Raw genomic sequence first — 13,175 nt, 5'->3', positions numbered from 1 at the left:
TTCCAGACACTGACCCAGAATCAGGCAAGTAATGTCAGCACTAATCGGAGAGTCGCAGTATCAGCCAGATAGACATTTAAGGAGGACAAAAATGGGCAGCTCTAAGTACACAGGCATGAACGCACACCCTGTCCAGCTCTGTCTGCCGGGAAAGGGATGCTTCTTCTACGGCTTAGCAAGATTATTGCATGCAGCCGTGATCACCCTCGAAGGCCTCTGACTGACCCTCTATTGCCTGCAGCGGTTGGCTGTGCTTGCAGGGAGAGAGAAAATGAAATGCTGGTGAAAGAGAGAGAGGATCAGGGCAGAGAAGCATCCCAGTGCAGATGTGGAGAAAAAGAGAGGGAGGCCAGGGGAAAGGACAGCCAGAATACTAAGTGTCTCAATTTCAATACAGTATAGCACTGCAGAGCCCCTGAGTAACCCCCCTCTACTTCAATTGTTCATGCATTGGCGAGTGGACAGGCAAATGTCCCATGCTTAATAGAGAAGGCATGTGAAAAGCTTGTTGCAATAGGCAAAAAGTAGGTCAAGATATGAACTTTTCAACTTGAGTGCAAAGACACAGCTGAATAATTAAATCTGAATAATGTGAACTGAATTAGTAGCTTTAAAATGTTAAGCCATCACTTGAATAGATGAGTCCTGATCAAGTCGATGAGCTTTAAAGGGGTCATATGGCACAAATACGTCTTTTTGTGTCTTTGGTGTGTTATAAGTTGTCCATTCTGTCATCACTGACTTACCCTCTTGTCATTTCAAACATGTATGACTTTCTTTCTTCTGCAGAACACAAAAGATATTTTGAAGACAGTTGGTAACCGAACAGCACTGGCCCCCATTCACTTCTATTGTATGGACACAAAACCAGTGCAAGTGAACCAGGGCCAGTTAAGAACGTTCTTCAAAATATCTTCTTTTTTTCTGCGGAAGAAAGAAAGTCATACAGGTTTGAAATGACAAGACAGTGAGTAAATGATGACAGAATTTTCCTTTTATGTGAACTATCACTTTAACTTTTCTATTGTTAAATGATTAAGTGAGACCTGGGTCTTCCAGTTGTGCCAAACTTGCATTATGTAACATGGGAGGTGTTGTTATTCCTGTGTTCGTGGGGGATGTTGGGTCGGGGTATGTCTTTATCGGGGGATGTCATGAACTATGGAAATCCTCACTTTTAGTTTTATTTACAGTTTAAATAACTTAAACAGTATTATAACAAGATCAGGAGAATGTTTTTTGGAGTAAAGAAAGGGAAAATACTCAGGAATATCCTAATAAAGTAACAAAGAGAGTGTGTGATTGTTCTGCAAGTTCAAATATACATTGTTTACATTTGTGTATAGGTCTATGTACAGTATGTATGCTTTGAGGTTTGTTTAAATATGTGCAAGGCCAAGGAGGAGGGCTGCCTGAGCTGAGTGTTGATTCTTCCCAAGGTTTCTTCCTCATCTATTTAAACATCTGTAGTCTTTGTCTTGCTCACTGGGCAAGACACTTTAAGACTCTGTAAGACACTTTTTCCTTGTGAAGATGCTTCGGAATATCATTTATTGTGAATACCACAGATACACTAATTGAATCAATGATTAAATAAAGTTTCGTATTCATTTACGTATTTAGCAAATACAGTTACATATTGTGATTCTGATTCAACTGATGATGTTTCTGAATTCTCACATTTGCTCATAGACAAAGGGTAATGCGTATTTGACTGATACAAGCATTTCTTGAGCCAATAAGATTTTTGTTAATTCTATGGCTGCCAATGTCTGATTGAAGAGAAAATGTAACCATTGACTACCATTCACCCATAAACCACAAGTTCAACCGTGAACCCTGACTGTTCACTCTAAACAAAACTTTATAGTCAACAGTCATTTTCAAGGGCGCAGTGTGTAAATTTCCTCCCTCTGGAACAATCATGGGACTGCCGGGACCTGAACACAATTCTTCACAGCTCAAACTGGATCTCAATGACAAACGTCATTCACTAATCATCACTTTGAGTGAAACCTTTTGTATCCCAATCTGAAACATGACCTATCTATGGCAAACAGCAGTTCAGTCAACAGTCAACAGCAATGTAAAATCTGGAATTTACCACCTCGTAAACCAAAAGAAAAAGTAGCTGTGGCCACATCCACAAGTCAACTCTCAAGATATATGACTTCTGTTTCAAGACAATGACCTATCCTCCTCAAATCCAGCTGAAGGAAGTGACCCCAAGCTTTCTTACCAAACGCCATTGAAAAAATCCATTAGCATATTATGTCATGGAATTTTGCAGAGGAAAAGCAAACACAGAGAAGAGTCTGAGCCGAAAGGGCTTAAAAGGCAAAAATAGCACACCTTCAGAGCTCCAGCAAAACATTGAGCGAGTGTGCAATGAATGGGACGCATGCTTTGATGACTAAGTTTGGCAGTCACTACCTGCTTGTCCTCTCCATATATGGAGCCTGAGAAGTTGGAGATGAACGAAGCCCGGCCAACCAGCTCTGATGCTAGTAATTGTTTGCTGTCTAAACAGTGTAAGGAGGGGCTGAGTGTGAGAATGATGGTGCAAGTATGAAACCATTGTGTGTTTGGGAGAGGCACATTGAGAGTAAGAGATTCTGAGAGGATTATCAAGCTCAGATAGTCTATCGGAGCGTAATGGATTGCATTAAGTGTCAGTGTGTGAAAGTGAAGTGCGAGCAAGCACATTGAGAGGACACGACACGACATAAAGAGATGAAATCAGCTATCTGAAGTTGGGACATCATCAGTCACCGGCTCTGCCAAGACTGACTATATATGGATATGACCTCGCTGTCATAATTTAAACCCACTTCCTTTTTACTCATGGTGAGGCAGAACATAGGCAAATGAGAAACTGAGCGAAAATGAATGAAGTATGTTGTCGCTTTGACACAGACAAATGGAAATACAGCCTAAGGATAAACAAAAAGCAGGATGTGCAGGATGGATTTGCATTAGACACTCCAAAACGCGAGACCGTGTGAAGGAAATAAACTCTTGTGGTGCAGGCGAAAACAAAAGTAAAAACCTTTGCTTTATATCTCTGATCAAGTCTTCAATCTCATTTCAACGAGAAACTCCCATGTGACAAGGGCCTTGAATTCTTGACATTGTTACCATGTGACACACTTAAAGATCTCCTTATATGGTGGTTGCTCTTACATCGACCAGAGGGCGAGGCCTTACGCAGCCAAAGTGCACAAACGGTCTCGAGCGAAAGCCCGTGGGGAAATAAATATGAAGAATCTTAGTTAGATAACTGTGATGATAAGGGAAGTATTTCTTCTCTCAAGAAGAATGAAGAGCAGTATGTCTCTGTGCATTCTTTCTGTTGTTTTAGGCCTTCTCTTACTTACTCAAGGTTTAGTGTTTCATAGCTCCACAAGGCTAAATGTTCATGTCATTTTTTTTTTAATATATAGAAACGCTAACTTATGAATAAATAAAAAGCCATCCTTTCTGTTGATTATAATCCAGAGCTCTGTGCCACACCTGTGACAAAATGCTCCCAAACTGCTCTGCATGAAAAGACTTGTTTTGTCTCTGTGCTTCTGAAGAATTGGCAAAAAAAACGGTAACACTTTAGAATAATGGTCTGTTGTTAACAAGTAACTATGCAGAAAGTAATTGGCAGTACTACATTAACACTTACCTTAATACTATTAACTAATATAGAAGCAAGATTAACTAAGCAGTAAGTAATAGCTAATTTAGGACAAAGGTAGTTCCTTATTTGGTATTTGATAATTACTAAAGAAAAATGCCATCATTGACAATTACTTGCGAACTATGACCAATTAATAAAGAAAAAACAATTAATTACTAATCTCAACATTAACGTACATAAAGTGAAAAAATAGGTTGTTTGTGGAAACTAATTTATGAATAAATACAAATACCAAAAGCCAAATACCAAAACATGAATGGATATATTCTACATATATAGCCTATCCATAGATATATATTTCATGTAGTACTGCCTATTACTTTCTGCATAGTTACTTGTTAACAACGGACCATTATTCTAAAGTGTTACCAAAAAAACTTAGGGATGTTACACATAAGAGATCAGTCCACAGACATTCCGCTTTTGGATGTGTAAAATCATGTCACAGAATATACAGCCTTAAATCATGAAACCAAAGATTTAAGGAATCGTTTTTAAGCTATAAACTAGATACTCAGATAAGCACTCAGATGAAGTAGGTGTGTGTTTACAAAGTAAGTAAAAGGGTCTGTTTGTGTTCTGTAATGTTGTCTTTTTACACATTAGTGAAAGACAGAGGCCATAATAAGAACAGTATACACATTACTCACATGTACATTCCTGAGTCGGCTGAGCTCTGTCTGTCTCCCAAACCAGAACATTTGAATATGATTTCCTGTGCAAACTTGCATAAGAAATGACATCCCAGAAAAATCCACTTCCTGTAAGAAATGCTTAGGTCATTCCCTTATTTGGCAAATAACAATGCAGTACTGTTTGGGCAATGCCTCTCAGGCCGGGGAATTTGAATCTTTCAAAGCATTTTAACACTTTGAAAGACATTTCAATGAACATTTATGTGACGAGGTCAAATCTGGATCTGTTGAAAAGTTAAGATTAATCTATGCACATGACCTGATTGGTTAATAGTTTAGTCATTGGTAACAATGTTTATTGGCTGCAGATGCACAGTTATTTATCATTCTAGATGACCCATATATAAGTCTCTAACAATATTCATGTTACAGCCAGGCCTTTGGGAAGACTCTAGCAAAAGATGCTGGTGTGCCACGCCTTATTTTTCTCCTGAACTCCGACTCACAGATATCAGCCAGAAATGTCTGACTTGTATGAGACATAACGAAGATGAATAGGATAACGATGATGAAGCCTTTGTTACAAATGTAATACAATTTTTGCTAACAGGATGCATCATGAGCTGAAATGTACTGTAATACGCTCACAGCAAGTAACATGGATACTGAATGTTGCCAGCTGTTGACAATTAAGTTGTTACAAGTTATTTCTTCTAGTTCTGGTTGCCCTAGTAAAATTGATGAACGTCATTAGCGCTATGATCTCATTTCATTACATATTAACAGTAAACTGGATTTATGCTAGTGAAGGCTGAACATTCTGGTGGGCAACGTTTTGTATCAGACCGCCACATTTTGTATGATGAAAAACTATCATCTGTTTGTGCCAAAAGTATTTGGGGTATTTGGGTCTGTCTATCTGCACACATGCACACATACATACGACCTCTGTGCGTAATAAAAAATATAATTCAATTTCCCATACATTGTCAGGGATTTTTAAATTTCAAAATTGTTCACTATAAGGATTAACCTTCCCTCATGCACACTCTTGACCATTATTATCTTCTGCCCATATAACATTTTGTATGTGCTGTTTAGGGTCTGACATGATGAACTGCAACCGTTAAGCAAATATTCTTAAGGCACCATTTCAATCTGGATCTACATGGAGCACATATTTGACCAACGGTTATGAATGTTGAAACACTATAAAATTCTATAATGATGCAGGATCTGTTTCCTGCTAGCATTACTCAACTTCCTGTGGCAGACTCAAGCAATGCCGCTCGGCACAGTAATCTCTCCCATGCTGGTTTAAAGGTTGCCTGAGTCTGGAGAGAAGACGTGCGCGTCTGACTATCCCCGCTCAGTCCTCCTCTCAAGAGCAGACAGATGGTGGAGAGTAGATGAGCGACGGTGTCGGTAATATTGCAAGAAACTGACCCAATAATCAAGCTCCATATTAAGCTCTGGGTAAATCCTAATGCTTATTTAGAGCAGAAAATTGCATTACAGTTAATTGCAAATAATCGTAAGTATGCATTTAATAATGCTTGCCTTTCAAACGTTACACATCTTATAATGCTAAAAATAAACGTTATGCAGTCTCAGGAGCATCTTGCAAAAGAAATGTTGTCAGTATGAATGATTTGTATACGTAGCAACAATGCCCAAGCCCCGGTGAGTCCCTGTTAGCAGTAGCCTCAGTGGGATGCTAACAGTGATCAGCCAGCAGCATTTCCCCAGTATGCACCAGGAACACATTCAAGTACCACAGAACGGCCTCGCTCTAAATCATGAATCCAGCTTCAAAACATGCACAAAGCTATAGGCTGACATCCAACACCCTTGCATACATGCAAACAGCTGTAAACCCAGTCTGTGATCCAGCACAGTGAAGAGGAAGTGAAGCTTTAGTCGTGTAAAATAGCACACGGTCACCACTGTTATGCTGAGGAACACAAATGAGGAACAGGGTTTTTTTTTCTGGGGTCGGTATCATATCCTCTTATGAGTTTATTGACAGCATAAGTGGAATTAGAGACACATGCTTTGTCCGCCGTAAATTGCCAAACAACAAAACTGCACAAAACATAGGCCAAAGACGTATCTGATTTCTTGCAGGGGCACACAAATCCATTTGGGTCAAAAAACAGGGACTAATCCAATCTCTAGACTAAGGAGCCAGCTGGCAGTGTGGATGTGACTCCCTTTTTAGTTTGCGTAGCTAGCTTTACACACTATCGAGCAAGCAAGTATAAGTGAATCTAAAATCAATCGGTGGTCCTTCCATGGGGGGCTAGCGGTGCCTTCTGCTCTGCTTCAATGCAGGAACAGGCTTTGAGACAACTGCTTTAGGGAGGGGTTAATGATGAATGTTTCCGTGCTAAGTGCTGAGAAACAAAGGAATAGGCTAGTTCAGCGATTTGGATCATGTATTGATGTATTGTAGAACCAAGGCCTGTCTGAGGGCAGATACATGACACAACAAAACAACTGAATGCAACAGATTCCACAAAGACAACACGTGCCCAAAAGCTGCTCCTTTAAGAAGAATTTCATCAATTATGCTGTTATCACCATGTTAGTTGTTAAAAGAGATTTGACATCATATGTGTGAGATAACAGCCAGTCTTACTCATTATTGTAGTGACAACCCACAACGTAATTTGTATTGCTGTGGATTTCTTATGTCATAGGGCAAAACTGAGCTGATCACTGGGATAGTGCCTTATTTAGAGATGACTGGGCCAAAGTGAGGCGGGGGAAGGCAGGCCACTATCAGAAAAGGGTGGTGGTCCTCAGGGGAACTATGGACTCACAAAAGCACATCTGCTGTAATAATCCCAGTCAAGCCAACTAAAGTTACAAAGAGAAACACTTTTTCGAACTAAAAAATACTCACATTACAAGACATACTGTGTGACCTCACATAACTACATTACTAAATTTATAAAAACATGCGTGTTGATATAGGGAATGTTCGCTTAGCATTCTTTGGAGAAAAAAAGGAGTTGGGGGATGGGTGCACGGGTCACTACTATTGCAACATGGCCTTATATATGAAATGGCTTTTATAAAAGTTTTAATACAAAAGCGAAAGCATGTCAATTGCCAGTCATCCTGTTTTTGGGTACAGGCAAAATCTAAATATAATTCCCTGATGTTTTGCAAACGTATGAAAACCAAAAACACTACGGCCGTGGAAACACGGTGTTCTTGGGTATCAGCAAGACTTTGACATAATCAGCTGTTTTTGTTTATAACTGCCATTTACACACATCTTGAACGAAGGCCATGTTCATTACTCATAAGTTACATATTAAAAAGTCACATGTTCCTTGCAACATCACTCCAGCTCAACCAGTCTTATCTCTTATATTCCAACTCTGATGTACATATTTTAAACCTTTTTACAAAACAACCAATATTCAAGAATTACTCAAGATAAATCATTCACATCTTGCTTATGTCTGTATTGGTGATACACCAACATTTCAGAGAAACCAGACATGCCATTTAAACAGTCAAGACCAGGAGTGCTAACAATCAACGTCATGTCTAATATAAACCTGGGTTCGGCTCATTCACCCTTAATGACTACAGTCACTCATTTTGTCACACAATGTGCACACACCTATGTACGTAAAAATTTCATTCCAGTAAAACGTGCATTTAGCGTTGGCAACGCTCAAAATTACAGGAACGCGAGCTCCATTCATTCCAAGTTTCATTATACTTTGACAATATTACCTCATGAGCTCAGACCAACTTCGCTGGTATGTTTTAAAGGAGTTACTCTTACAGAAGATACCAAAACTATGTCACTGGGTAATTAGCATAGGGTGTCAATCCCTGGTATGCCTATACAAGCTTGCTAATGATAACAAATGCCATTCCAGGAGGGTATCCCCTGATCCCCACACAGAGGTGAATGATACAATTAGGGGTAAATGACCTGTAGAGCTGCGGCTGCTGTAGTAGAGTGTAAACACACCACAGGATAAAGGAGGTGTCTACAAGTATGGTTAATACTGGCATTTAGTAACCTAACTTGGACTGACATCGCGCTTGAAAAGAGTCTTAGTGGCGTTGTCAAAACAAAACACACCAAAACAGTGGACTTGGGAATTAAAACAGGCTAATTAAAGAGGCGATTTTCATAAATTTCGCCTAGGCCTCGCTCTTCGTGTGCTCTAGCTTCCCTTCCTTCTCTCTCAAGTTGCAAGAAGCAAGTGTAGCAATGTGCACGCGACAGCCGGGTGTGTGACGCCGGACCAATCAAAGCGCAGAGCTCCGAAAGTTTACCTTTTATGGCTCGAGCCGGGCATATGCTCCCATATAAAAGAGCGCGCCCAGCTTTTCAGCCTCACTTTGAGCTCCTCCACACGCAGCTAGTGCGGAATATCATCTGCTTGTAACCAATTCTCTTAAGTCGACAAACCCCCCCAAACCTAAGGTGAGTTTAATTTTTGAAGATTTATGAGAAGTCTATTCATGATGTAGTTCGTACAGGTTGATTTTTAAAGCGATTAAAACGCCATTACGCGCTTAGACACGCTTACCGGTCTTTTGCATTTGTGTTAATTTTGCTTCGAAACAACATTTGTTCTCTTGATATATTAGCAGCTTTATAATTTGATGCTTTATTATAGCTAAAGTAACGTTAGTAAAAATGTCAGGTGGAAGTGATTGTGACCGTTGGAGGCACGACATTGAATGGGCCGGTGTGTCATTATCTTAAAATGGCTGTATTAATTTAATGAGTTTTGAATAACTTGTGGCTCAACTTCCTTTTCAAGTGTGATTTTTTTGTTTTGTTTAATCGTTTTAGTCGTGTTAGTAAGGCATGCTGCACACTTGATGGATAGCCGGCATGGGACGTTCTTTTGTGCAGGCATTGCTGCAGCAGGGTGTGACCTAACAGACGTTACTTTAGCTAGCAGGCTAAGCGGTGTTCATCAACTTTAACCTGACGAATTTCTTATTCAGTTATTTTCTCGTTATATAAGCAGTGGCTCATAACTTAAATTGCGGCGTATTAGTTATTTTATTACTAAAATGCGCTTTCATTCTAATGTACAGTTTTTAGACGTGATTCATATGTGAGATTCAAGTCAATATTCACTTCAGTGCAGTTAACTTGTATTAATGTGTGGTTTAATGTCTAGTTTTAAACTTAATTCATGCTGTGCATCGGGAATGCGACGGAGACTTAAGTGTCTAGTCTTGACTAACGTTATAAAACTAGCATGCGATGTCATGCTTTTATCATGTGAACGTCTGCTCGTGAAGGAGCCGTTAAAATGAGATGAGCGGCTGCAGCTCTGTGACGCAGTAATATTGGGCAGAGACCCGTCGAGGTGTCTACATTTTAGCAGACGGGGATGGAAGAGGATGTAAAATTGAATGTGTACATTTCAGGGAGTGGCCCTGGCGTGATGAATGTCGAAATCTGTTCCTTTTTACTGAACCCTACGACTTTGGCTGAACGCCACACCGCCGGCAGCCGCAAAGTGGCTCAATCCATTGCCTTTTATGGTAATAATGAGAGAATGCAGAGGGACTTCCTTTGTCTGGCATATCTGTGGCGCGCGTTGTCGCACTCTAGCACCCACTAGTGGTCGGACTGTAGAATGCAACACGAAACAGGAAGTTGGCTCCACGTGTTCACGGAAGCGTTGCGCAATGGTGGCAGAGCACTTGTAAAACTCTTCCTTTTTTCCAGTTTTAGCCATGGAAGAGGAAATTGCCGCACTGGTTGTTGACAACGGATCCGGTATGTGCAAAGCCGGATTTGCTGGAGATGATGCTCCCCGTGCTGTCTTCCCATCCATCGTGGGTCGCCCCAGACATCAGGTGAGAAGTGAATGGTTTTAGGCTGACTCTGTAAGGGTTTAAACTCTGTGAAATTCTGGTTCCTGCACAGATCACTTACATATATATATTTTTGTTACAGGGTGTGATGGTTGGTATGGGACAGAAGGACAGCTACGTTGGTGATGAGGCTCAGAGCAAGAGAGGTATCCTGACCCTGAAATACCCCATCGAGCACGGTATTGTCACCAACTGGGACGATATGGAGAAGATCTGGCATCACACCTTCTACAACGAGCTGCGTGTTGCCCCCGAGGAGCACCCCGTCCTGCTCACAGAGGCCCCCCTGAACCCCAAAGCCAACAGGGAAAAGATGACACAGGTTGGTTTTAGGACCGTGATTGTTTGCAGTTGATTATGCCCTCACCTGTCCTGTTCTTCACCTCATTTCACGTTCTCCTTTTCATTCACTTACTTTCTCCAGGCTTTGTGTCTTCTGAGCTCCTGAGTTTCTCCCCTTTTGCTGGAAGCAGCAGGTTATTTATACTTGCCTGCCAGTTTTGCAGTTTCTTCTGCACACTTGTTTCTGCACTTAACTCAGGATTTCCAACTAATCTCTGCATGATAGTGTGGGTTGCATGGTGTTTCGATTTGAATTTCGACTAATGTACGTTCCTTTCTCTTTACAGATCATGTTTGAGACCTTCAACACCCCTGCCATGTACGTTGCCATCCAGGCTGTGCTGTCCCTGTATGCCTCTGGTCGTACCACTGGTATCGTGATGGACTCTGGTGATGGTGTCACCCACACTGTGCCCATCTACGAGGGTTACGCCCTGCCCCACGCCATCCTCCGTCTGGACTTGGCTGGTCGTGACCTGACTGACTACCTCATGAAGATCCTGACCGAGAGAGGCTACAGCTTCACCACCACAGCCGAGAGAGAAATTGTCCGTGACATCAAGGAGAAGCTCTGCTACGTCGCCCTGGACTTTGAGCAGGAGATGGGCACTGCTGCTTCTTCCTCATCCCTGGAGAAGAGCTATGAGCTGCCTGACGGACAGGTCATCACCATTGGCAATGAGAGGTTCAGATGCCCAGAGGCCCTGTTCCAGCCATCTTTCCTGGGTGAGTTACAAGCCCTTGGCTATGGTCTAGATCCTGCGGTTTATAAGAACTTCCTAAAGAACCAGTTTGACCTCTTTTGCTTTTCTCTGCAGGTATGGAGTCTTGCGGTATCCATGAGACCACTTTCAACTCCATCATGAAGTGCGACGTGGATATCCGTAAGGACCTGTATGCCAACACTGTATTGTCTGGCGGTACCACCATGTACCCCGGCATTGCTGACAGGATGCAGAAGGAGATCACATCCCTGGCCCCTAGCACAATGAAAATCAAGGTGAGCACAGGTTATATTTAACCAGACCGTCATGTATCAGTAAGTGACTTGACGTGTAGGTTTTTTTTCCCACACTGTACACTGTACTAATGCTGTTCTTGTTGCTTCAGATCATTGCCCCACCTGAGCGTAAATACTCTGTCTGGATCGGAGGTTCCATCCTGGCCTCCCTGTCCACATTCCAGCAGATGTGGATTAGCAAGCAGGAGTACGATGAGTCTGGGCCATCCATTGTCCACCGCAAATGCTTCTAAATGGACTGTTACCACTTCACGCCGACTCAAAACTGCGCAGAGAAAAACTTCAAACGACAACATTGGCATGGCTTTTGTTATTTTTGGCGCTTGACTCAGGATCTAAAAACTGGAACGGTGAAGGTGACGGCAATGTTTTTTGGCAAATAAGCATCCCCCGAAGTTCTACAATGCATCTGAGGACTCCATGTTATGTTTTTTTTTTCTTTAGTCATTCCAAATGTTTGTTAAATGCATTGTTCCGAAACTTATTTGCCTCTATGAAGGCTGCCCAGAAATTGGGAGCATACTTAACATTGTAGTATTGTATGTAAATTATGTAACAAAACAATGTCTGGGTTTTTGTACTTTTCAGCCTTAAAATCTTGGGTTTGTTTTCTTTGTTCCAAAAAAACGAAGCTTTACCATTCAAGATGTTAAGGTTTCCATTCCCCCTGGGCATATGTAAAAGCTGTGTGGAACGTGGCGGTGCCAGACATTTGGTGGGGCCAACCTGTACACTGACTAATTCAATTCCAATAAAAGTGCACATGTGAGACATCCTAACTGCTTGTGTTTGTCTGTGTTTGGTGCCAAAATTAACTAAACTGTTAAGTGATCATGGCATATTAAATTTTTTTAAGCTAATTTTAAAGTGCATGTTTCTCATTGTGGTTTATCAGAACACTAAATGGATTGGGTCCTGATTTCTGAAATACTCGTGTAAAGTCTGCTTCATTTACTTTTGGGATTCCTGGTATGATGCTATAACTTGACGGTATAGGCAAGAACTGCTTGTGTAAAAACAATCGATAAATTAAACGAAGTTGCTTTAGCCAAGTTAGCAGAATGGGTTACTCTAGGCTTATCTGACTAATTTGATCATTTTAGTCTGTTAGGTGCCAATTTTTGTGCATCTAGAGTGAAGGCCTTTTAAATCTCACGTTGTACTTCATAAAACTGCACAGCAGATGGCGCTACAACCACAGGAACTAAACATTTTTAGGATTTGAGAAATTCTTGCCCACGCTATAGTGAAACCAAACATGCAGTCTCGACGTTGTATCGCTGGAAGATTCAGAAGGTATGTATGTATGATCGCTAAAAGTGAATAGAATAACGTGCATTTGTGCAATTTGAGTTGATGGGATAGATTAAGTGCGTTTCAGCGTTGGTTACTGATGTAGATACTTTAATATACGGACACGTCCTAGTTTTACTACGTTGTTCATCTGTGTGTGTTCATAAGAGAAATACAGATTTACATACTAGTGTATATACAAGTTGTACTTTATGTGCTATATATTAGCAAACAAAATCAATACATCCGAATCACTTTTCTACAATCTATTTAATTGTGTGTAATACCATATGTTATAGTTCAAATCTATCTAGGA

General features: G+C 41.0%; 1 protein-coding gene across 1 annotated transcript; it reads left to right on the top strand.

Moving 5' to 3' along the window:
- The first annotated feature begins 8,656 nt into the window (after nt 1-8,656).
- actb2 (actin, beta 2) lies at nt 8,657-12,345 on the top strand. The gene is made up of 6 exons (XM_057347149.1): nt 8,657-8,785; nt 10,055-10,185; nt 10,286-10,525; nt 10,833-11,271; nt 11,364-11,545; nt 11,656-12,345. The coding sequence occupies exons 2-6, from the start codon at nt 10,063-10,065 to the stop codon at nt 11,797-11,799; spliced, it is 1,128 nt and encodes a 375-aa protein (XP_057203132.1). The 5' UTR covers nt 8,657-8,785; nt 10,055-10,062; the 3' UTR covers nt 11,800-12,345.
- The last annotated feature ends 830 nt before the right edge of the window (nt 12,346-13,175 follow it).

The sequence above is a fragment of the Triplophysa rosa genome, linkage group LG11 (genome assembly GCF_024868665.1).
Source record: "Triplophysa rosa linkage group LG11, Trosa_1v2, whole genome shotgun sequence".
Lineage (NCBI taxonomy): Eukaryota > Metazoa > Chordata > Actinopteri > Cypriniformes > Nemacheilidae > Triplophysa > Triplophysa rosa.
Note: the sequence above shows the minus strand (reverse complement) of the source record. Positions and strands in the feature narration are given on the sequence as shown.

Bases quoted from the DNA above. Each gene is read 5' to 3' on its own strand.
- actb2 (XM_057347149.1), top strand. From the start codon at position 10,063: ATGGAAGAGGAAATTGCCGCACTGGTTGTTGACAACGGATCCGGTATG. The intron at 10,186-10,285 runs GTGAGAAGTGAA...TTTTTGTTACAG, and splicing joins TGGGTCGCCCCAGACATCAG to GGTGTGATGGTTGGTATGGG. The intron at 11,546-11,655 runs GTGAGCACAGGT...TTGTTGCTTCAG, and splicing joins CTAGCACAATGAAAATCAAG to ATCATTGCCCCACCTGAGCG.